The sequence below is a fragment of the Parus major genome, chromosome 2 (assembly GCF_001522545.3).
Source record: "Parus major isolate Abel chromosome 2, Parus_major1.1, whole genome shotgun sequence".
NCBI classification, from domain to species: Eukaryota; Metazoa; Chordata; class Aves; order Passeriformes; family Paridae; genus Parus; species Parus major.
In genome coordinates, this window is record NC_031769.1 from 63,657,491 (window position 1) to 63,683,505 (window position 26,015).

Consider the following 26,015-nt stretch of genomic DNA (forward strand, 5'->3'; position numbering starts at 1 on the left):
AGATAAAGGTGTTAGCAGAACAGTCAAAGTAAGGCAATATCCCCATCAATTTAATGGCTATGTAATTATCTTCAGATTGCTTCTCTAATTTCTTTGATATATAATGGACCCAATCTTGCAAATTTTCAGGAAAATTTATTATCAACTGGACCACTTAGCAATACATATTCTTTTTAGGGAAAACAAGGCTCAACATAATGCTTTTTTTTCTTTTCATTTAAATAGACTAGCATCCATTACAGAACCATCTTTTTGCTGCACATGAAGTGCTCAAATGTCATGAGCAATAATGAATTTGGGGTATGCTAGTCAGAAGGAACAATGAACACGTCTTCTGCCTTCTTCACTGGGTGTTCATACTGCAGGGAAGAACAAAAAAAAAAGGTAAGAGAAAACATTGCAAAAAATTATACAAACATTGAAACAGTACAGGATAAGAAATTACAAAGATTCTGAAGGCACATTTAGATTCAGCTCTTAATTCTCAAGCACCTATGCTGGAACAAGTGCTGCAGGATGAGCAGCTCCCATGACACAAGTGCTCCTTTCTCAGCCCCGCTCCTCTTTGATTGTCCTCATTCAGGAGCACCTGTGTCCCTCAGCAACTCAATGCTCATAATGGAAACTTTTCCCTTTGGAAAGGCTCAGGATTCCAGCTTAAGTGCTATATATATACATGCATCTTTTCTGAAAAAGGCCCAGTCCACTGTGGTGACCACAGGCATAGTTGTTCCTTCAACACAGAGCTTTCTCAGCTCTGTGAAGTGAGGCATGTGGCATCCTACACATGGCAGTAAATCCATCAGTCTTATTGCAGAAATGCTAAACTCTCAAAGCCATCAGAGGTGCACATAGACCTGGAACAGCAGCAGTAGCAAAAATACACCTCTATGTGATGGGGTGAACCAGATGGAAACTAAACACTGTATCAAAATTAGCAAAGTATTCATCTTAATTTACAAATTAAAGCACAGGTATAAAATAGTGATTAGACTGTAGAGAGCTTAAGAACTTTGACAGAATATCTAACCAGGATGTAAGCTAAATAAAAAAAAGGTTTCTCAAAAAATCCAACTTGAATATGTCAAGGCTAGAAGTTCCCAGGCCTAAAGAGCAGATGAGAGAAAGCATGCAAGGTGTTAGATTGCAAAGCCCTTAGCCACAGGTTGTCATGGACACACAGCTCCAAGGGCAAATGAATTCAGGGTCACCAGCTACACAGAAACTGCCCCAGACTGCAAACCCAGAAGAAACATCACTACCTGATGGCCCTTGTATTTATCTTCTCCCCTAGGCAAGTACTGTTTGACCTCTTTCCCTTGTCAAACATTGCTTTCTCAATGATTTCCATGCATCAGGAGCAGAGGTCCCACAAAGAACCAGCCCCACAAAACAGCCAACCAAAGGCTTCCCCTCCCAGGACTCCAGGTTTGGTTTCTCACTTCCACCATCAATCAAGTCAGGCCAGATCTCAGCCCCCCACCTACAGGGAGCTGCTTTTGTATCACACATACCACTGTATTCTGGACAGCATCGGCAAAACTCTTGGCTGTTTCACCCAGGGCCGAGTCAACAGATTCAATTCTGAAAGAAAAGTGATCTTAGCTGGATTTGTATGGAGCACTTACTGGTGAAGCTTGAACAGAGATATTTACCACCAAAAATAAACCCAAGAATGGCAGGGTTTTGCTCAGCATTTATACCAACAGTGCCTCTTATACAGGAAATGATCACCTCCTTCCACCTCCTCTGACCCCTAGACACAGTGATGTCGAGAGGGTGCATTGCATGTTGTTCCAGACCCTGGTACAGCTGTCCTAAGTAAGGTTCCTCTCCTGCACAACTTCCCATAGAGAAGGCTTCCCTTGTTACATTCTAATTCCAAGAGAAAACCCTCACAAGGCTGTGAAGGCTCAATCAGTGGACACCAAGTGAAGATGCCATACTAGGTTTAGAATACTTTCCCGTCTATCAGTGAGGGTACCACCAGCCTAACCAGTGCCCTCTGCGACCATCAGAGCACTTGGGAGTATGCAGAACAGCTGGCAGGGACATACCTTTGCTTTTGCTGGTTGCAGAAAGTATTCAGTTTGAGCAGCTGTGCATTCCAGAAATCCTAAAAAGACCCCCCACAAAGAAAGCCCCTGTTACCTGGGAAGGAGCACCTTTTTGGGCTGGGACACAAGAAGCTGTACGCACCAGTGCATCCTTCTCCATGGCTGCCAGAATTTGAGTTTCTTTCTCAAGGTTAGCAAGCTCTTCAACAACAATCTTCTGGAAGGTTTCAAATTTACTCAGCCTAGTGATGGAGAGCAGAAGCAATTTTGCCACTTCAGTTTGCAGTCACACAAGGTGGGCAACAACCCCTTCAGCACCAAACCTACTTTGAGGCAGAAGAAAATTTCACTGCTGAACTACATGGGGCAGATTTATTCTCAGATATCTCATGGAGCAAGTGAATTGCTGCACTAAAGTCACACTGCAGATAAATATTGCCCAACAGCCTGTCCCAAATAGCAGCCAGTAACAGAAGACTGGGACAGAGCATACAAATGAAGTCCCAGTGCATTTCTTGCACTGCATGCTCTCCCAGCCTCCAGGGAGCTCAGCAGAGATTTCCCATGCTGATGACCTCCTTTAGGTCCCTTCCAGCCCAAACCATTCTATGATTCTATCTTGACACAAAAAGCCTCTGTGGATTTTCCTGCCATGGATTTGATATGTACAAACAGTTGCCACAAGATGCCAGCAATTTCTAAACCTTAAAGGTTGTGATTGCAACATCCTTATTAACTTGGGTTTGCCACCATTCCCAGTTGCATTGAAGTAGGAAAAATTTGGCACAGCCCTGCATTCACTATCCTGTGACCCTGGTTAGAGCCAAGTTACTTACTTGGCAACCAAACATGGAAGCATCTCACTGCCATCTACCTCTTATCTTCCACCACAAACATCCCATTTTTTTCTTTTGGAACTCAAACTTGTCCATGTACCTTAATGACAGCAAATAATACTCATAGAGGTCCCATTAATACCAAGGATTTTTCACTTTAGAGACTATTATTTCATACTACATTTGATCTAAATCCTAGAAAGTGAATGCATAATTTCAGATACAGAGATACAGAAGCCTAATAGACTTACAACTACAATATAAGATGCAAGTGTCTCACACCAAATCCATAAATATTAGAACTTATTTTTTATCTAGCTCCTATCTAAGAAATTCAGGATCTGGGAAATCCCTTTTCTTCTCCTCCACTTCATTAAGCAAGTCACATCCTGGCTTCTTTCTTAGAAGATTTAGAAAGAGAAGCTACTAAGTTGGTGACACCCAGAAGACAGTCCAAGGACTGCTCCATCAACAGTTTGTAACTCAAGTTTGCTTTGCATGAATTAACACATCCTCTCCTCCTACAGGAAAATTAGGATCAATCTAAGGACTAAACTAAGGACTTATACTTCTGAAGCTCTTCTTGCATAAAAGAAAAAAAACCAAAACACACAAAAGGTGTTTTGCTGTGCAAACCATAAGCACAATAACCAACTGTCAGACTGGCTTTCCCTATCAACCAAAATTGACACAGGATTGAAGCTGTTTTCAGCCAGCAGCAGACCACTTACCTGCACTTATGTATCTGGTTCAGCAGGGCAGACAAGTTCTTCTCTGAGGATCTCAAGGCATCCTGTGTGTTCATCTCAATCCTTTTGTACCGGGACTAGCCATGGGATGCACAGTTAGGGATAGGCAATGGCACAAGGCAAAACCTTGAAGTCTAGTTTGCAAAAACCTTTCCCTAGAAAACAAGTTGCTCTGCAGGATGCCATTCATCTTGGCAGAAACCATCTTAAATCAAATGTAATGTGCAGTAAGATGAGACACATCAGTGCTGCAGATATGGTCTGATTTAATTCAGTCACAGTAGTTACACCAACAAACCTCATGCAACTTCAGGGAAGTGTTGCATTAGGAAAAAACTAATTAAAATTTCCTTTATGCCTTGCCTATAACACTTCTCAGAATAGACAAGTTCTGTAGAATGCTTCTAAGAGCTCCAGACTAACAGATACTGCTGCCAAAGCCCTACTCCTCAACACAAAGTAAAGATGGGATATTTGCACCAACTCTCCCTTGGATAAAAAGGTAATTTCACATTGATCAACTGCCACAGGTGCTGAAAGAGCTCACATTACCCAGAAAAGTTTCTTCAGGTGGCCAATAAAGCTCTCAAAGGCAAAAACCACTCCTGAATCACTCAATTCTTCGTGGAGCAGCTTGGGAAAAAACACATCATCTATGCTATCATCCATTTCGTGACCTAGGAGGAAGCACATGCCCAAGTTAGCATCATGCTGGAAGATTTCCTGGAATATAAACCTTCCTGGCACTGAAGGGATTGTCATTCATGTGAGCAAAAATGTCTGGAATTTGGGCCTTGTTCTTGTAGAACTCACCAGCAAGAGGGAAACTGGCTGAAAAAGCCCCAGAGAAACACTTATTTGAGAGCCGTAGGGAAGGATAGGCACAATAGAGCAACACAAAGAGCCACTTACAGATACTGAGGCAAACACATAGAATAAAGGTGGAAAATAGTCAGGCCACCACTGTTTTCTGTCTTCTATTTATGCATTGCAGAGAAAGCCTGATCCTCTTGTGCTCGGAGTTCACAGTATTTTGCAGTTACTTTATCCATTACCTGCATGCTTTCTATTCAGCTCCTGTGTTTGATGGTTTTCTAGCAGCTCTGGAAAAACCACTATTCAGATAGAATAGAAAGTGTGGGGATGTCATGGAGTAGCTGACCAAGTGGAACCCAAATTTCCTTATTCACACACCTACATGCACAGTATCCACTGGCATTGGCAGTGCTGCAATATACCTCCTGCTAATTTTGACTTTTGGATTTTGGAAAAGTTGGCCTCCCTACAAATACTTCTCTTCAAGCTTTCATTTGACTATGATTTCAACCACAAGAAAAAAAAAGCTGAAAGCATTTAAGCACTTGACCTTAGTTACCAACCAGATTTTACCTTTCTGGATGTCCCCATCCTCTTCTACTGAATCAGGAATTTTCTTTGGTGTATGGTTAATCTCAGAGGGCAAGTGATTTTTCTCCAAACTAGAAAATTTAGGCTTTTTTATGATAGTGCCACTCAATGTATCTAGAAAGAGAATAGAAGACTATTGAAATGAAGATTTCTTTCAAAAGAAATCTGTTCTTTTGCATGAGGTACATGACAGTGCCTGCTCAAGGAGAAACCACCACTGGAATTACCAGTGCTTCAGAAAAGGAGGCAGCCTCATTTTATGGTCTGGCATCACACAGGACAGGATAAGACTTCACATGCAAGCATCTTCCCTCCTAAAAGAAGGCAACTGGCCCGCCCAGCGTTTTACAGGTATTTGGAAAGCTTCCATGTCTCCACCTTAAAGATGATTTCCTTTCTTGGCCTGCTATTTGAACTATCAAAACCCTCTGGTGTCCAGGTTCTTCCCATTCCCTTCTCCAAGTTCCAACCCAAGTTCTCAAACTGCTTATAAAGAAAATTTTTAGGAAAATTGAATCAATCCAAATCAAAGCTGAAGCCTCTGCTTTGGAGAAGATTTGCTAAAAACCAAAGAAACGAACGAGACCCCCATCCTTTTGTCTCACTGTGCACTTTTTCTGAACTCAGCAAGTTGTCTGTTTGACAAATCATCTCCCTGGAGTCTCCATAGGGCAGAATGGAAGGTAGTGGGGCCCAGAACAAGGGGGGCAGTCGCACCAAGAGAAGCACCCTGGAGTAGATTTAGGGTTCACAGAGAGTTCAAATGCAGTCAGAGATCACACCTGAAATTTCTGAGCATAACCCTGCTTGTGCTTTTGCATGGCAACAACTCTCAAGTCTAATGCTGTACAGCAAACAGTGATAAAAATGATGTCCCCACAATGCCTATGTTCCCAGAATTAAACAGATGTGTCATTGCAGTGAAGGGTGTATTCAGAAAATGCTGGACAGGTAAAAGATAGACTGAGAACACAGAGCCAGCTCACGAGAAAAGGGATGCTTTTGTCCAAGACCAAAACTTCAGTCACTCATTTCACAGTCACAACAGTAACTCAGACTTTTACAACTACATCAGCACTGAGAATTGTTAGGATGAAAACAGTCCCCAGTTGCTGCTTGATTTGCTTGAAGTTCAACCACAAAAAGACTGTGCTGCACTTCTGGGTTAGTTTATAAAGTTCAGCTACATTTAAAAAAAGATCCTGATGTTCCACTTACCTATTAAAAAAGCTACAGCAGTAATAAGCATTACCCAAGTCCCCATTTAACAAATGCTTATAGCAATGGTATACATCTATGTTCTTAGGTATAAAGAAAATCAACAACTTGAAGGGATGCAACTGAAGTTGCAGTCCACTTTTGAAACATTAAAAATTAACTTTTGTGCATCTCTCGGGTCATTAGCTTGTAAATTCCTACCTACAAGTAGGAATGTGCCCCTTTAATCAAGGGCAGCTTTAAGAGTTAGCAATTAATTCAGGAATGTATGTAAAAGCATCTCACCAGAGTCTGCCATGATATACAAAACAGAGAAACAGAATTTAGCAAAAAAAAAAATGTAATCTCAAAACAGACAATGTTAATTTGCCTTGGAAAGAAAGTAAAAGCTTTGGCACCACCTCTTTCTGCTTTTAACCAACTCTGCCATGATATCAAGAATAACAAACCTGAGTCCTTCCGCTTGGTACTTTCTTCCTCTCTTGATATTTTGCCTGGTGTACCATGAAACTTCTAAGTAGAGAAAGAAAACAAAATAAGACTGTACCCACCCTGCAGACAAGCTGCCAGGGACTTGTCTTGTTATGGGAAGCAAAGAGACATGACACACTGGTTTCAGGTAGCCTGACAGCAGGCTGGAAGGGAGACTAAGCACTTTTTCTGCACCTGTGTGGCCTTCTCCATGTCACTGGGAGAGCTCCTGGTAGACACACTCAATAGCAGCGGACTCCCTCCAAGCTCCTCTGAGAGAGATTCATCTGTGTGAGAGATTGATAAATGACACAGGCAATAGGGTTTGAATCCTGTATGGACTGGAAATCCCAATTTAATGACGCAGAAAAAAAACCCCAAGCCCTCTACCCTCTCCTTATCTCTTCACACAGGGAAGAGGTGGTGGCTCAGACTCAGTCCAAAGGCTGTTTTCTTGGTGGTTGTTGGTCAAGTTCATTCCTTTACCTCTCAATAGCACCAGCTTATCTTCTCCTTGTATAAGAGACTACCTACACAGACAGCATCTATCCCTCATAGCCATTACAAAGAAATATCACAAGGCAAATATTTATGGAAAAAAAATGTGAAGGAAAACCCGCAAAATCAAAAAGAAAAACCCACAACTAAAAAAACTCATCCAAAAGGTACAGGCCCACACATACCAAAACTCTTCTAATGCACTGAAGACAATCAAAATAAAAATACCAGCAAGATCCACCGTGGGTAAATCATCTCCCTTGAAGTTAAATGTGCTTTTTTCCCTTGACATCTCCTTTTGAACTCTTTGCTTTGATACTCCCACCTAAAACAAAATAAAGTCTAACCATTATTTAAACATTACTATAGAAGTAGGGGTTGGGGTGTTGTTTTGGAGGGAGAGTTGCGGATGATTGGCTTGTTTTCTAAATACACTAAGAGTAGATATGTACTTAAAATGTGTCTAACATACTGATGGCTCTATTCTGCACTGAAGGAGACTAGCGTCCTGAAGTTCAATGCATGCAAGAATTTAGGCACTGGAGATGCACATTTGATGATGTTTTCATAAGCTGAATAGAAGCATTGTAGTCAAGAAAGAAAAGTTTTCCAGGGGAAAATAAAATATTTTAGTGTGACTACTAGTTCTGGAGATCTTTTCCCCAGACTTTCTGTATTTAAAATACATATAAATACATATATACACACACATATATATATTTGATATACAGCATTTAACAATTGTTTTCTATGAAGTCTACCATGTTTTCCTAACATCTCCTCTATTAGACCAATAGTCTCAACAGCACTTAGCAGACAAATCTCTCCATCAGAACATTTGAGAATTAATACCAGTTTATTTAATTCTGACTCATTGGTACACATTTTTCATCCATAATATTTTTAAATCTGAAACACTAAAGCATAACACCTTACCTTCTTTGACTCATAGTCGCTGCCACTACTTGCAGAAGGTACTGGAAGCACTGCAAGAAGAAAAGCTTCCGTGGTTACTAGCAATGTAAATTGTGTACTTTACCCAGTTAGCTGAGTTAGCCACAATACAAACCTTTTCAGTTTTGGTTTTCTAAAGGTTTACAAGGTAAAATGTCACAACACTTCCATTAGATTTATAAAAAAAAAAAAAGCCTCTCTAACAAAGATAGATGCAACAATGCCAACATACACAACTCACTGCATCCAGAGCAGCCAAAGAAATAAAATAAACAAAAGACAGGCTCAGCATCTTATCTGACAGCCCCCAGGTCTCAGGCAAGACATGTGGGCTGACACTGGGGTGAGCAAAACCGCCTTGAAAGCCCAGTATAAAGAAGCATTTGAAGCTCAACTTTGTTTTGCTTTTTAATCCATACAGAATCCAACGGCTACCTGAGCAAGCATCATTTCTCCATGAGTAGGAGAGAAACATTCCAGCAGATTCAGGACAATTTGGTTTCCTTTTGGTGGTCACAGCAGCAGACAGCCCTGGAGCACTGCTGCTGGTCAGGCCCAAGCAGAGAATACTATCAGAGACAGCCACATCTGACATTCAGAGGACAGTTGGCTTATTACTGCATAAACAAGGAATCAGAATGCCCTGGTCTGAAAACTGTGAGGTTTGCAAGGTTTACTTGCCAAGTCAGTGATGTTTCTAGAGAGATGGGGAGGGGAAAGTTGCAGAGAGGAGGTGTGATTGCTTCAGAGAGATCTTCCTCCCACTGCAGTCAAAAGCACCAACACAGCCATCAGCCCAGGACCCATGGGTTCTTTAACATCATCACACAGAGGGCTGCACCCAGCACTGTTTGTTTAGGTGCCAAATTTCCACCTGGACATGTGAACCTTAATTTGGGAAGGGGACATGAGCCCAGTTAAGGCACAAGGGTATGCAATGCATCTCCTCCATGGGGTACTCCTTGCTGCTGGCCTCAAACCTGCTCTCCGCCTCTCAGGGGAGCCAGGATTTGGCCAAATTCTCCTTTTTCAAACCATCATCAGCACTTACTTTTCTGCAGTGCACTACATCATGCATAGCTAAGTCAGTAGGGGACTGAGCTTACCTTTTAATTTACTTCTCACCCTGGGTCTTTTTCGGGTATAGTCAACAGATTTTGGTGCCGACTGTATCTGAGAGTCAAGGATCCAGCTTTTTTCACTCTGACCAGGGCTTGTATTCTCATTGTTGCTTTCAGAGAAAAGATGTTTCCTGTAACTGGACTAAAGACAAGTCCTGTTCACTCAGGAGCCCCTCAGCCATTCCATTTCAGCTGTTACCAAGTTATGCTGTTTCTTTCTCCCCACAGCACAGCATGTAAAGCTATGAAATCAGCCAAAACAGCCACAGCCAGCTGTTAAAACAGCTGTATAAAATCACCAAGAAGCAGATGCTTGCCTTTTGCCAGAATGGGGTTTTTAGAGTACCCTCCTTCCTTGTCTCTCCCTCTCTCCTGTGCCTAAAATAAGAGCACTCTTGCAAGGAGGAAAACCTCAGTATGTCTGAGCTGCATCCAGCAGCACATCGAGGGGAACAGGTAACACAGACAATTCACTGCCTGGTCTGGCAGTGATGGTGCATCCTGAGCAAAATGACAGACAGTATTTAGAGGCTACCAGAATCACATTCCTCCATCTCTGCACTGGGTAGGCCTTAAACTTCAGCTTCTTTATGGGCACAACAGATTTGTACAGGTAAAAAGACACAGCATTCAAACAGGCAACAGTCCAAGGCTCCAGGGATGCAAGAGCACAGACAACCTACCTGCCTTCTCTCAAGACTCTGTGATTCCTTGCTCTTGCTTCTTGTTTCGTAAGTCCTGCCAAGTAACACAAAGACCCAAATCAGAGTAGCAAACACATACCACAGCACTGCTGAATGGGCACAGACAAATAGAAGTGCCAGGAGGCCCCTTAAGGGTTCAGCAGAACAACCGAACTGTTAAAGACCATACAGTAGCCAAATTTTTCTTTGCCTGGATTTTGAAAGTAGCACTTCAGGGATTTAGAAATAAGCACTTTTTGAAATAAAAATTAATCTGTATACATAGAGGTGGCAAGTCCCTGGAAGGTTGTTATGACTGGAAGGCAGCCAAAGCAAGGCAGGGAGTTTAAGCATTTTTCAAAAATTAAATCAGTAATTTTGGCATATGGTCAGAAAAGGATGATGTTTGAGAGTTAAAATCTTATTGTCAGAGTTGACAGGACTCCCTATTCTCTCCAGTAAGTTTTATATTCTCAGGTAGTAATTTAAATATTGGTACCAATAACATCCACAGACAGTGTGGTAGCTAAGCAAGGAACGACTGTATTAGAAAAATCACACAGCCTTTTGGATCCTAACTTAAAAGCTTAACCAAAGCTATGAACTCTTATTCACATAGCAAAATGTTCATAAACACTGAATGTATAATCTTGTACCTCTGACTTTGTGAAGAAATTTTCTGGGCAAGAATCTTTCCTTTGGCTTTAGAAACCTGAAAGCAGAGAGTTGTCTCAGAGTCCATTTGCTCCATAAAATACTCAACAAATTGAAAATATATCAGAATTCATAAGGAAAATGGTTTACAAGTCCTGCTTGGAAATTCCACTTTTGAATGGAATGGGATTTGTTGCTTGAAACAGTTCCATAAATTGTAACAGACAAACATTTGAGCCTTAAACAGAGTTCCTTTCTCTTTTCCTTGGTTTATGAATAATGCTTATTTTATGCACCAATATCCAGCACTGCAAGCATGGTGCAGGGCCCCTGGACAGCCCTGGGACTGGTGCCATGGAGCAGGGATTAATGCTGACACCCAGCGGCAATAGCAAGGATAAAGTCATGTCCAGTTTATAATACAGAGAAATTTGGAGTATTCTATTCAGCGCCCACTGTCTCACAATTAGCGGGCACCAGTGATAGGCTTCACATCAGGGAAGAGGCTGAAAACCAAAAGGTTTGTCCAGCACAATCACCTTGATGGAAGCCATAGGAGCAAGTTGACAGCCTCCCAGGAAAGCCCACACCGGGCAAAGTTTCAAAGCAGTGATTAATTTTTATTCCTTTTTCTTTATTTTCCTTTTTTTTTTTTTTGAGAGAGGCTGCAAATACAAGTCAAGCAGGATTTCCAACAAAAGTTTCTTGGAGTAGATTTCAATCTTTTCTGTTTAGCCTAGGAGGACAAAGCAGATGCTCAGCAGTCTGATTTTGATATTCAATAAAACACAGAGGCTGGCCCTCAATCACACAGACATCTCATGGTCTCACTGAGGCAACAGCTCAAATGCCTGTTGGTGTTATCCATGCGTTACCAACCACAAAATTCACACAGTGATGAACATGCTTACCACTCAAAAAAATTTTCCATTTCCACCATACAGAGAAAACAAAACCAAAAAATCTTAGATTGCCTGTCATCTGTCTTGCTATAACAGTGTGTCCATCCTTCCAGCATTTCTGCAGCAAATGATGTCCCCTGCTTCAAGTTACTATTCCATTAGGTGCTGAGCTTCTGTCTCAACTTTACCTTTTCGTGACTTGAGGAGTCTGAGTTTTCAAAGTCATAGACTTCCTTCCTGCAAGGCAACATAAATATGGCATGCAATAGTGAAGAATGACCCTACAGAATTTCATTAAGAATAGGGGAGTGATAATGTGGTTTCTTTCTGAGCCCCCTCTCCTCAGATAACTTATATGCCTAAAAATTCTGTTTTCTAAGCTTCTAAAAACCACTCCTTTTCATATTTGTCTTATTACTGTCTTGATTCTCACTATTTTATAGTAGTAACTAAGAAATAGTCAAAACATAGGAATTAACCTATCCCTGCTTCTGTAGAGGACTTTTTTCTCACATCCCCCATAATAGTACATGGCAGGAAGAAGTAATGACTGGAAATATACTATCAGAAGCATTTTAAAAATCCCATTTAATTATCTTTTGAAAATTCTAGTATTTAATATTTGTTCTCTAATCTCTGTGTACATCTAGATTTTGTTTTTGTATCTTCCAACACTTAACCGCGCATTTATGGCTTTCTCCAAATCTATTTCCAAAAAATCCTACAACAATTGCTCGACATACAGTACATCACCTTTCTGCTAGTAAAAGAATGGGAAGACTGAGAACAACTGAGATCTTGGCCAAAGCTTCCCGCAGGAAGGAAAAGCTCATTTACAGACGAAACACTAGAGGGAGCAGAACGACCAAGCTAAGAAGTTTCCACCCTTAACTCCTACACTGCTGTTCCTGTTTTAAAACCGGTATTTGCTGCATCAAATTGCTTTAAAGCATGCGAAACAAAAAACTTCATGAAGCCCTACATCAAGTTTTCCTGTTCTTACCTACAGTCAGTCAAAAAAATGGTCTAAGCACTTGGGGGTCTGGGAGGTTTTTTTGAGCTAAGAGACAGCAGGCTGAAGCAGGACCCCCACGGAAGCCCCAGAGCAGCAGCAGAGATCCTCACACAGTTGATTTGCCCTCCTGCCCAGCAGCAGGCATTGACTCCAACACAACGCTTGGCAGAGCTCAACAAGGCAGACTTTCAGTGCCACAGGCTGCATGCAGCCCCCAAACCCTCAAGTGCTTCTTCTTGCAGTGCCCCCAGCTTTAAACGCAGACAGACAGATGTGTGGGTATGAGGGAAGGGGACAAGCTGAGAAAAGAAGCCATCCTGAAACCCTAGGACACATGATGCCAAGGAACTGGGACAACATTGGAGAAAAGCTAAATATTTGTGAAGGAAGCTGGTGCTCAGAACTGAACTGACTGGAGGGCTATGGTCGAGCAAGGAAAAAGCCAACATGCCATAACATGGTATCTCAGGTGTAGAGGGCATTTTTGGCAGACTAGGGTTAGCTTCTGAGATCATCATCATTTTGGGGACCCAAAGGGTCTTCCAGAGACAAGTTATGAACTTTCATAGCCTCATAATTGTTTTACTGCCTGTTCTAGGTACAGTCAGGCCACCCCCCATGTGGACACCCCTTCCTGCCTGAGTGCCAAAAGAGGTCTAAAATGACTTGGTACACCAGTTCCTGATGGGCACGGGGCTTGCGTGTCATACCTGCCTTCAGCCCTCTTCTTGGCCAAACTGGTTTTCCTGTTCCTCCGTTTGCTGGTATCATCCTTTGGAAAAGAAGAGAATTGCAGGAACTAAAACAACAATACTCAAAGTAATGTTCTCATTCTAAAGCCTGCTAAAAGCAGAGCAAAGGTGTGCCAGGAAACTTCCTTCCTCCCTCCACAACAATTTTTCAGGTGCAACTGCTGCCTGCAATACTTTCCTACCACAAAGTATGGGACTCAGAGCTGAACTTGGGGAGTGTCAAGAGAAGTATTTTATGAAATAAAAATCTTGGGGGGAGAGTAGTTCAAAAGCTTCGAATTCACTGTACAGTGAGCAAGTGCTACAAAACAACTGAACAGACAGCAGAAAAGATTTTTAAAAAAATCAGACCTGGAAATGTAAACCCAAGAACTAGTCTAAGATAAGATTTCTTATATAAGTACCTAAGCTCAAAAATACTACTTCAGGAACTTAATTTTGCTCATTTAGTGCATTGGTTTATTTTTTTTAGTACATGGACACACCAAAAGCACTTTCCAAGTGCAACTACAGAGGACTCTCAGTTACTTGGTAATTTATCCAGGTTGCAAGTTCCTACATGGGACAGTCATTAGAGCCCAGATACTAAACTGAATAAACACATCTGTAGCCTTCCAAGGCTTACTTCCATTCAGGAACCAAACATTCCCTCTTGAGGAGGGTGTTCAAGTCAAGTGATGTGCAAGTATGTCCCACACACCTAGACACATTGCTTTGGGACTGAATAGCTGCTGAATAAACTTTAATGAGCTTGAATCACTTGTCTGGGCCTCTCTAAAATGAGGTTGTTGCCTCTGCAGCTCACTTCTGGTGCTAAGTGGCACAGCACATCAGGTATGACACTCTGTGGGCTCAGGACACCTCTCAATGGCACGAGTAGGTCAACCCATCCCAGCTTTCTTCTGCAACTCCACCAGAATGTCTCTTCCCTATCCCTCTTCACTCAAGGGAGACCCCCAAGGCACACATACCTTTAGTATTGACTCATCCATAGGTTCTTCTTCTAGGGGCTTCTCACTGGGGATAAGAAGACACGTGAGGGAGCTGTTCATCTAAAGACCAAAACTTTTGTGAAGTATTAAGGGGGGAAAAAACCCAAAAAATTGCATCAATTAGCACCAAAGCAGTAGTTTAATGTGTAAGGAAGAAAGGTAATCAATAGCTCTACAGAAGTCCAGCTCCTTAACTACAAGAAATTCTGTCCTGCAAAGATCTGGGAAAAGAAGGTGCATTCAAGCCAAGGTGAATTCAAATTCACATCTTTCACAAAGTCACGGTCCCCATTATGAACAATCCCACATTTGGCAAGCTCAGGTTTCACAGCTGAAGTTTAACTCTCTGTAAATCAGCTGTGGGCTCACCTTGCATTTGGACTAAATCCATGATGAGAAAAAAAATCAAAGCAGCTGCCAACCTAGTAACCAAATATCACTGTTCAGCAACTCCAAAGGGATGTAACTGCAGGCAAACCGCCTTCATGTCCAGATGGCAAAACAGAATTTTCAATTTAATAATTGTTGGAATAACCTCAAAATCACAAGCATTAAAACCTCAGGGGGAAAAAAATCCAAACCAAACCAAAAAACCCACACAGAACTCACTTTGCAACTTTCTATCTGTGAGACACTCACCTAGGCTTAGCTTTCTTCCCTGGAGATGGAGTTTTGGAGTTTTTTTCTGAAGAAGGCAAGGAAAATAGAGTTTTACCCTCTGGAGCTACTATGAAAAACTTTATCTACTTTTGCTGTAAGACCCACAAAGGCAGAGCCTTCAACATGTCACCTGGGTAACATTTAACTGGGTCAGACTTCAGGTACTGAAGGGAGCCATGCCTGACCTTGGTTAGCATCCTCCAGGTCAGTCTGCTGGCCCACTGTAACCATGGATACACCAGAGTTGACCATTTTCTGTTTGGAGACATGAGACCATGAACAAAACATGCATATGATCAATAAAAAGTGGGGGTCTTTTTAGAAACAGATTTTTTAGAGGTAGCCTGTGGAAAGAGCTGCATGGCAAGTTCATCGTTGTCCGCACGTAAAAACCTTTTAAGCTGAGTGTAAGTAATTCTCTGGGTTTATTGCTAAGAACATCCCACTGTCCTCTTATAAAATAAAGTATTTTTTTTATTATTATTTTTATTTTTAAAGTAATTTTGCCAAAATTGCAGCTCTGGAGACAAGAATTTGAGCTGAATAGAAACAAAGCAGTTGTCTTTGAAAGAAGGTTTTAGTCACATGTGAAAAAAGCAGACTGGAGGAAGGGAAAAGTGGCACAAGGACAGTTCCATCATACACCAAATACTTACTACTACAGTGCTTGCAAACTGCTGTCTGTGGTGAGAGGTTAAGTTGCCTTTTTGAGTCTCTGCATTCTCAGAGTCTGAAGGATAGTTCTTCCTCTGTGCATTAGAGGGTACAGGTATTTCTGCACAACAACAGCTGGGGTGAGAATGTCATCACAGTAATTGAACACACTCACTACCCCTTCTTTCCATTCCCACACAAGCATAAGTTGCAGCAGTACAACCTTCTAGGCGTATCTCAAGCTCACATTTAACAGAGGAAACACAGGTATCTTCAAAGTACCCAGTGACAATGCTAAATGAACAACATAAGCTCATCAATATTGGATGAATATATGCAAGTTTATCATCTTACTACTTATTTTCCTACACTGACTCTTAAGCTCTGGAAGACAGAGCAAGCCTTTGTATCTGACTAAAGCAGGGGGATCTTCCACCATCTATGTTTTCCTCTACTGAATCTCTATCAGGCACTGCAAAATTTGTTTCACTGCTTAAAATTAACTACCTTCTACCCTTCATAGTGCTTGACTGCTTCAAGTAGCAGTGCCCACCTTGCACTTCTGTGTGCTCCATGGTGAGTTCTGACAATGGAACTCCTAGCTCAGCTACATCTCCAGAAGCTGAAGGACTTCCACTCCAGCCTATTTCATGCTCCAACTGGAGGAAAATGGGAAGGACTACTGAAGAAGTTACTGCCCCAGAAATTTGGAGCTGGATGGAGCTCTTTCAAGTATTGACCTGGAGAAATCTAAAATGCTTAGGAACTTAGAGGAAAGTAAAAATTTCCTTTTAATATTGTCACTGAAAGAATGCTATCTTAAGAGCTCTTCAAACTTGATTTGTTTTCAAGACAGTGGGTGGTAGCAGTAGGAAGAGCTGTGATTTCACAGCCTTAGAAGATGTGGAAATATCTGTCAAGCAATTTACATCAAGAAAAGATCCACACAAAAAGTAATCACTCTAAAACCTGAAATACACCCAGATTTGGAGCAAGAACAAATCCCAGCCTTCCAGGTTAAAAGACAGCAAAAAAAAAAAATTAAAAAACCAACACCTTCCAAAGAATTTGATACACCAAAGTTGAGCTGAGGAAGCATTTCCTGTTTAATAACAATTTTGATCACAGTCACCTCCTGCTTTTTTGCTGTAAGCAGCTTTTCCTTAAGGCTGTGACCTACAGTTTGTGGGGACTTACAGAAGAATTTCAGAGCATGAGAAAGAAAGAAAGGAGTTACTTTTTCTTTGCAAGTACTAGGCGTGGACCACCTTGCTTTGGATCAGACACAGAAAATACACATCTGTACTTCAGGCTCCAAGTTAACTCAACAACTTCTGAATTTAGAACATAATAAAACTCTGTCAAATGATCCTGGAAGATGATGCCTTCCTTGCAGGAGATGTTCACTGGCAGCACAGGAAGCACCACCATTTGATGATGCAAAACTTAATGTGCCCAGTTCAAAGAAACACAAAGCATTGGCTATGGGGCGGTGAGAATCAAGAAGTAAAGGCTATTCCAGGTGCAGCTAAGAGCTGTCCTGCCTTAAGGCACACAGCTATTTTTGTAGCTGGGGCACACACAGATAAAGCCCTGCAGCACAAGGTATTTACAGCAGCAGCTCACCTCCTGCAGAAGAACTGGGATGCTGCCCACCTTTACCCACTAATAGGGATTGCAGGTGAGCATTTCTGCTCCCCCAGTTGTTCTTCCACAGCAGCTCCAGGTAACCTCCAAGGCACTGCACTTGGGGACAGGGGACTGGAGCACATCATTTTCTAGCACAGCACCTTATTCAGAAGAAACAGAAGCCACCTCCCTGCAGGAAGCTTTAGTAGAGCTTACCCCACCATATACACCTCACTGCACAGAGGAGAGACCTTGTAGAATGCCAGGGTGTAAAGCACAGGCCCACCAGAGGACCTGGGCTTTCAGGAGGCCAGAGTCAGCATGCCCTTCTGCAGGCACCCACCCACATAGCATGGCCAAACCAGAAACCAGGCATCAAGCAACCCAGAGGGGAAGACAGGAGGGTGCATCCCACCACACCTGCCAATGGAGAAACAGTTCTGCACACCCTGCACATCAGAGGTCAGCCTCAGCTGAAATGTGCCTTGCTGGGCCACCTGCCAGCACACAGATCCTGTCTCCATGAGCATTCCCCTGCCTGTGCAACCCCAGCAGCACATGGCCATGGTGCCCAGCCCTCACTCCCTGGGCTAGAGGGACTTATCACACGCCACAAGCAGAGTTACCAAGCTCACAAGGCAGGAACAGTAGAAGACTGAGCTCAGGCATTGCTTGTTTAAGTGAAGTTAACTGTAAGCTGTGGACTACAAGTGAGAAGGATAATTTGAAAACATATTTAAATGTAATGAAATTATACAATTAAAAAATCACCTGCTTCATTCTGCATGGCTTCCTTCCCAGCATAGACAGTCTCATCTTCAGACTCAACTATCTGTTGGTATGAATTAATCTCATGTGAACGCGATATTAAATAGTCTTTATCTAGTAAAGCCAGCTACTTAATAACAAAACTAACAGTTGCTAATTGCCAGCAACAAATCAGTGGATACTAATTGAGTTGATCATTTGGAAAGGTCTTGGCTCCTTTAAGGGCAAATGACAGCCATTATGTTATGCCTATTTACTGCCATGTAAGCTTTTCTACAAACACCACAGACTGTGGATGAATTAAAAACAAAATTAACTATATTAACATTTTGGGGAAAAAAATAAAAAAAAAACCAAAACCATTTAGCTTTTTGCATTAGCTAATAAAAGACCTTGAACCTTCAGAAGTACTCTATTCTTTAAGTCCTATCTACAACATCAGTCTAAGATTTTCAATTTTCAGCACCCCCCTCCAGGTTTTTGTGTAACAATTTGCTCATCCTATGTGATGTAACACTTAGAGCCATATGTAAGAGCATGTTCATACTTAAATTTATGCAATGAAATGTTATGTTTTATTTTCTACTTCAGAAACTCAGGAAGAGTTATAACACAAAGAATTAATTAACAAATCATTTTAACCTTCCAGCTTTAAAACTATAAATTTGAGTATCTTGAAAATTCTTTCCTAAAACACCTAATTTCTCTTCCAGGCCAAGGTTTAGAACATCTATATAGAGTATGATAAATCCACAGTGGAAAGACAGATACAGTAAAGAAGCACTGAGAAAATAGAGAAACCACAAAACAGAAATCCTACAAACCTGAATGGTTTTGTCCAGTATAAAATATAGTTAAGAAAACAATTCATATATTAGAGCTTACCATCAGTTTTTCCTCTCCCAGGACTTTTCTAAGTACACTTAATATTTCAAACTCGGCACTGAAAACCAGTTTGACTTTTGTTGCTTCTGTTTTGTTAAGAGCAGTGGGTATCTTCATAAAAATTTTAACAATCTTTTCTCTATCCTTCTCTGAGTAAAAACAAAGAAAATAAAACAAACAATTGATTACATTTGTTTTTTAGATCGAGACATTCTTCTGTTAACCCAAAAATATCTGAGTAAGCATTTGGGATTTTTAAAACAGGTCTTTTACATCTTGCCCTTGCATTTCCAGTTACTCTCAGTTATGCATGGTTCTTTCCTGTTGAGTCGTGGTTGTGCTGTTCCCCAGGACACCTGAAAACTGACACCTCAGGCTGTCCTCTTTGGGTATGGGAGAGGGGATTACTGTACAGAATGAGCCCACACACAGTCCAACAACCAGAGCTACTGCAAGAAGACCAAAGGGCAAAGTAAAGAGGGAGAAGAATAGACAGGAACACCTTGGTGATGGCGAGATTTTACATTTACTCCATGTGTCTTAAGGACCCCCAGCCAATGTCGGAAAAAATCTTACCCTTCACACTGTAACTGTTGACATTTTCTTTTGACAGCCTCACAGAGTCCCAAAGAGCTCCCTTTGAAAACCAAAGCCATTGTGTCAGAAGGGCTGAGGGACTGCCCACTGGCTTAGGCTAACCCAAAGGCCACTTGGCCTTTGCTGTTACCTCATCACAATCCACATAGAAAGTTACACTCTGGCTGCCAGTGTTGAAGTCAATCCAAAACTCCTCCAGTTTCTCATCCGATGGCTTCTTCACCTGGGGAAGAAGAGTGGCACTCGTGTTCCCCAAAAAGAGCTACAACTGCAGTATCAGTGACAAATTTCTTTTGTGAAACTAAACTGGAAAGTGTTACCCTACGTAAACATCTGTACACCCTGCAGAAGCAAGAGTTCAGACCACCCTGTGGGGTGCCAGCCCACTGCTCACCCAACCACAACCATGTCAGACCTGGCTCTAGGCAAGGGAGAGGAAAGGCACAAACACTGTGGAAGTTGTTTCTGAGCACTTGAAATAAGCAGGAACAGTGGAACCAGCTTCCATCTACATGGGCTTGATTCAATATGACCTTCAGGAACGGTGCCACAGTTCATTCAATTGAAGACCAGTGAAGCAAACTACAGGATCTGCAACTTTTCTCCAGGGGCACCAGGCTAATCTTGTTTTCTGACAGCCTGGAAACAGCTCTGCCGGAGGATTCAGTGTTGTCCTGTCCTCCTGTTTCTTTTTAGCACTCTTTTCTGTCATCACCATGAAGAGAAGCATTCCTGCTATCACTTGGCTGATACAACAGCAAAGTCAGCAGCAGTAAGTTGGGAGCCAAGTGACAAACAAGCAACCTTTCCAGCTAGAACAGAAGGTACACTCTATGCTCTCAGAAATCAAGCTCTTCAATAAAAAAAGAGGCAGGGGAGAAAAACCCCAAACATTTACCACAGAAAGCAACATTTAAACAGCCATGATACTGTAGGAAAGGTGTCAGAGCTTGAAGGGCTATTACCTCATTCATGTCAGCAAAAGCAAATATGCAAGGAAATGAGTAGACTCTGGAAGAGAAGCAGACTTCACATGATATATTCAACATTAAAATATGACTTCAATTATTTTACTTTTAAGAAGATAAGTAACAAATTTTATTGTTCAAAGAATAATTTAAAATTTTCTAGAATTAAGCTTGGATAAGCTAGAAACAATATTTTAGTACTGATGCGTTACCTTCATTGATTTTACTTTCAAAAAAATCACCATAAAAATGCATAAAATTTCCTTTTTAAAAACAATTTCATCTTCACATGCAATGTAAAATTTTTTTTAATATAAGCCAGCCCATTTTACAATTCTATTTATTCTCCTCTGCAGTAATCATGTGTACCAATTTCTTCTGTTGGTTCCCAGCTTACCTTCTTTCATCTCCAAGCCTTTCATTTAGTAGGTTAAGAAATTTTCTACAGTCCTTCAAGACAAATGACACATTATTTTAAAATGCAGGCTACTTTTCCTTTGCAAATTGTTATTCTATTTTGTCAAATAACTGTTTGCTGTGTAACCTCTACTGTCTAGATGAAAGTTTTAAACTGGTCAGTGAGACAACAAAGACCACTGGGAAGAAACACTCAACTTACTACAAAAGGTTGGACCCAGCTTAAGACCAGTAAGAATTCAAATATAAACTCCACAAATTAACTTTTTTATGCATTACTTATATTTTTTTTATTTTGCTTTTTTATAGGTAAAATAATTTAGAAGCTTAGGAGCTATTTTACTAATGTGTGGTAATAATTTATAAATAATAACAATATAACATTAATATAATATTATAGTTATAATATTAATTATAATATTGTAATTGTAATATTGTATGTAATAATATTAAAATAAATTAGTAATATTTTAATATTAATTAATAGGGGGGAAATTAAAATATGCCCTCCACAAATAACTGTATTTATAAAATCAGTTTTGTAGGAACTTCTTGCAAGGACACCCTGGCTTAACTCAACCAAAACTAGCCCCTATACAGACTTGTCAAGTATGTTGTTTTCAAAATAAGGACCCTCACCGTCTCAAATTCTCGATCCTTGATCTCTTTGAAAGCTTCAGCGAGATAGTTATCTTCAAACCAGTGGTGAACAAGGTCATCCCTCCATTTTTTTATCATTAACCTACAAAGTGCTTCTGAAAGGGCAACCTGAAGGTCATAATCTGCCAGGTAAACACAAGCACAGGATAAATATCATCTCTGCAGTATAACAGACGATTATAGCATTGCTACTCCTGCAATTTTATACACACGGTCACATCCTTCCTCTAGCCTCAGTTTCCCCTAGGAGAACAGGGGAGGGCAAGAGCCAAGTGTTGGCTCAGGCATCCTCAGCTCCCCCAGCTCAGCGAGATCGAGGTACAGAGCACTGCAAGCCATGACACACGTGAGCACACTGGGAGATGTGCTTGGGGTTCGGGAGGGGGATGAGAGTAGAGATTCATCACTGTCCCGCTAGGATCAGGACATGTTCCATATACCATGGCAATACTCTAAAAAGTTACTATCGGGAGAAGACAAAAGATATTTCACTCAAGAGGCCATTAACCTTGTTAACTAAATTTCAGCCACATCATAGCAGAGCAATTCAAATTTAATTTTTTTAAGAATAGCAACCAGCATATTCTGTAAACACATACATAAGGCTGATCTAATTACTTTTCTACATAAATCAGTTTAGCTTGTCTGATTAGTCAATATGCATCACCAATACCAACCAGAAAGCGCTAATGCATTGCTGCTGGTAACTTTTTTATTTTTTGTTAGAGCACATCTGACTTTCCTCCCTAAAATCAACTCTTAGCAAGGAAATGTAATTTAAATTATAATTAATCTATAATAAATAAGCAGATGAGGTAAAGCTGGAGAAATTCTTACCACCAACCTCCAGTATAGTTTTTGCCAGATCTTTCCTGAAACAACAAAATGCCACAAGTTAAAATGGAAATAAGTGTCTCCTAATGCAGAGAAGCAGGAATGTAGGTACAGAAACTGGAGGGAAAACCACTTACGTGAGTGAGCACATCTCCTCAGAGAGAGGGAACTTCTTTCTCTCTTCCCGTGGGACACTGTCAAGTATAGAGTTGAGGGTCCTCAAGGCCTTCCCCCCCACAAGAGAAGGGGTATAAAATTAAGGGAAACAACATTGTTTCACATCTTTTATCTAATTACACAAAATTTCACACAAACGTATCCAGTTTTCTCGTCCTAGGAAGAATCTTACCTCCAGATGCAGAGCGCAGCAAATACTTGCTTCTGCCACTAGGCGCCCTAGTTCAGGCAAAAATAAATTCACTAGCTCTTTCTTCCCTAGAAAAAATAATTTGAAAGGTACAGCTAGAAATGTGCTGGTGTCCATATAAAAATAGTTGGAGCAACTACAGTTGTGTTGAAGGAATAAAAACATCCCGGCTGTAAGTTCATTTTAAGACAAAGCTTCCAACCATCTTATCCTAGACAGAAAGAGGAACTGGTAACTTCTAGCTAAAAAAACACCAGTGCCCCAGCTACACTAACTTCTGACCTGGGTAACTAAAGAGGCACAGGAAGGGGAAGATAATTACTAGCCACAAGAGAAAACCTAAATATACATGTTTTGTTCAAGTCACCAGGGCAAACCAATAAAGTATTAAACAGAAGATGCTTGTGCCACTCTGCTCCCACTAGAATAAGGTGCAAGGACAAATAAGCACACATTACCTGCCCCACAGTGCAATGCTTCATTTTTACATGGATTGTAAGCCTGGATGTATGGTCACACAGATGTTTTCTGAAAGCACCTGCTCCCCCCCTGCCCTAATGTAAAGCCAGCTGCAGCCACAGAACAAAATTTTTCTGCTGAAATGAATGACAGACATCTCTCTGTGGAGTTCAGAAGGCTGAAGGAGTTACCATGGTATTCTGTGGAGATGGTTGCCTTCAGCAAGGGACTGACATCTGATGCCAGAACAGACTGTCTAGCCTGAACCCCTTTCAGAAACCACTCACTCTGATCAAGTGAAATGCTTGATGCTGACCATTTAAACAAGATACCAGAGGATAGACCTTTTTTGGGAAAAAAAATATACAGCATGTATAAAGCAAGAAAACAAAGAGAAACAGAAAAAGGTTTTGTGCTCCAATATAAATGTTAATGAAAATTAACTGACAAGAAATCAACTGGAGAATTAAAAAAAGAAAAAAAAAAAAAAAAAAAATTGCAGAGAGGAAGCAGGAAGCTGAAGAAAAAAAAAAAGAAAGGGGGCAAAGTTCAAGCAGAATTAAGAAATATACTCCTAAGATTAAGATTCAGAATATTGAGGAATGGGAGGCAAAAAGATAAAAAAAACACTGACCTTCATTACTGCATTTGCAAATCACCTGATGGAAAGAGCAAAAGAAGCCTTCATTAACACACCACCAGCCAACAACAGCAGTACACAAAGTGCCAAGCTGTTTAGAGCACACCTTCCTCACCCCCCAACTCTGAGATGCTAAATAACATAGAACAGTAGCATACCCACATCAGAAAAAGCCACCTGATCCAGGTATGTCACATATGGTCACCCTGATCATACAGGCTGGCAATGTGCAGGGAGGGTAAAGGTGGCCAAGCACCCACTTCCCCCAGGGATTTCAGCAGCACCTGAGAGCACAGTGCCTACAGGTTCCCTGGAAAACCCACATCATGACATCGTTCTCTTATTTTTGTTGTACATGTGGGCCTGCGTAAAAGCACATTTTATCTTTATAAAGATAAATATATATTTATATAAAGAACCTTAAATCACTATAGTGCTAGATATTACTTTGTGGATCTGAAGGCTGTTAAAGTCTCCTGAGGAAAATTAAAGATAAAAACTTTAAAAATTAAAAACAGTTCCACAACACAAAATACTTCTTCCTCCACAGTGAAAGCCTGTGGAAGAAACGTAGCAGAAAGACAAATAAATTAAGTTTTTGCGAAAATAAATAATTTTATTTAAATACAAAATAAATATTAATATATTTATATTAATTTAAATTATATAACTATATTAACATATTTAATAATTGAAATATAATATAAATATTTATATTATAATTAAATATAATCTTATGTGATTTAATATAACATACATATTATATCTAAATTATATATATAATTTAATATATCTTATAATTTCAAAATGGTGAGTAGAGAAAGAAGGAAGTTTAATTTTTCTCAAATATCTTTTAGCAGAACTCCTGAAGAGAGCCATAAGTATTGATATGAATTCTGATGCACAAAGTGACACAATTCCAGTAAGCTACAGACAAGAAAATTGGGAGCAACAGCTTGGGGGAAAAAAGCTAAAAAGCCTTCTTCCTATTACAAATGTTACATCACTAGGCCTCTAAACACCATTAAAGTCCTTAAATATTTAAAGTTGAAACCTAAATCAAAGTTGCAATCAAGTTAGACCATTCTTTAGAATTGGATCATCTGTTTCAAACAGATTAGGAACAAATTACCAGGGCCATCTTAGCAAACACTTTTGCACATCAAGTGCAACTCAGTGTCCATAAGTTGCGGGGTCTAAGGAGAGCGTCAGCTCTCAAACTTTTATTTACAAAATGTATCAGAATTTCTTGCAATTTTTTCTACTAAAAGAAATACTTCAAGTTAGAAAATGAGAAAGTACTTCTCCCAAGTGTGTCAAATCTCAGCCAGACCCCAGCCTGGAGCACACTCCCAGACACCACCCAGCCCCACCACCTAGGCTGCATCCCAGACTCAGCCCTAGGGCACCACGTCCATACAATTATTTATTTTCTAACAGGAAACTATTGGTGAACAATAGCCATCTTATCCAATCAAACCAACCCTTCTGTCCCCTTAAATGCATAAACATACCAATGCACAATCAAAGAAGTCTTCAAGCAGTAACATCAAAGATTTATTCTCATTTGGGTCGATGATGGTCACAAATGTTCTTGCTCTTTCAAACCAAGATACCAGGTAAAAGTTAAAAGAATGAGTTAAAAACTGGGAAGAGGAGTTAATAATCCTTAAACTATATATGTCTGCGGGAAACCTTACAGAAATTTTTACTCTTTGAACTTCAGAGTCACATACTGTGCCAAAAACATGGCTTTAAGGAGTTCAAGTTTTGCTAGGAGGATGTGAAAAGTGCCATTTCCCCCTTCCCTCCCTAGCTCTCCTTTTATCCTCCTTTCTTGTCCAAGGCACCCACTTCCTGATGCTCAGACACAATGCATGCTGCTAGAGGCACCAAAACTCCTACAGACATTTCTAGAGGACATAAACTCACAGCAAAATACTGTAAAACTTTTTCAAGCTTTTTCAAGGTGAATATTTTGATACTTGATGGTTTTAAACATTGCATAATATCACACACAAATGGTGAACTATAAATCTATGCTCCACTGGAAACAGAGATCTCAGACTGGAAAAATTTTATTAATTTATCTCCATACAGGAATTCTGAGCAACTGTATCCCTGAAAAGCATAACTTCAGGACAGGAATACAACACTTTGGAGGAAGG

General features: G+C 40.6%; 1 protein-coding gene across 1 annotated transcript; it reads right to left on the minus strand.

Annotated features, from left to right (window-relative positions):
* Positions 1 to 35: 35 nt before the first annotated feature.
* On the minus strand, positions 36 to 25,974 carry SYCP2L (synaptonemal complex protein 2 like). Its single transcript, XM_033512080.1, has 33 exons — positions 25,946 to 25,974; positions 25,362 to 25,446; positions 23,842 to 23,866; positions 22,731 to 22,816; positions 22,519 to 22,607; positions 22,385 to 22,419; positions 21,527 to 21,669; positions 20,868 to 20,920; positions 20,468 to 20,513; positions 19,633 to 19,725; positions 19,482 to 19,542; positions 18,906 to 19,054; positions 18,024 to 18,084; positions 15,626 to 15,744; positions 15,155 to 15,224; positions 14,949 to 14,994; positions 14,289 to 14,334; positions 13,276 to 13,337; positions 11,739 to 11,787; positions 10,651 to 10,706; positions 9,995 to 10,049; positions 9,297 to 9,453; positions 8,173 to 8,222; positions 7,465 to 7,561; positions 6,934 to 7,025; positions 6,717 to 6,780; positions 5,032 to 5,163; positions 4,195 to 4,319; positions 3,625 to 3,719; positions 2,200 to 2,299; positions 2,058 to 2,116; positions 1,515 to 1,584; positions 36 to 359 (listed from the first exon to the last, which is right to left on the minus strand). The coding sequence occupies exons 2-33, from the start codon at positions 25,395 to 25,397 to the stop codon at positions 306 to 308; spliced, it is 2,475 nt and encodes an 824-aa protein (XP_033367971.1). The 5' UTR covers positions 25,398 to 25,446; positions 25,946 to 25,974; the 3' UTR covers positions 36 to 305.
* Between the last annotated feature and the right edge of the window lie 41 nt (positions 25,975 to 26,015).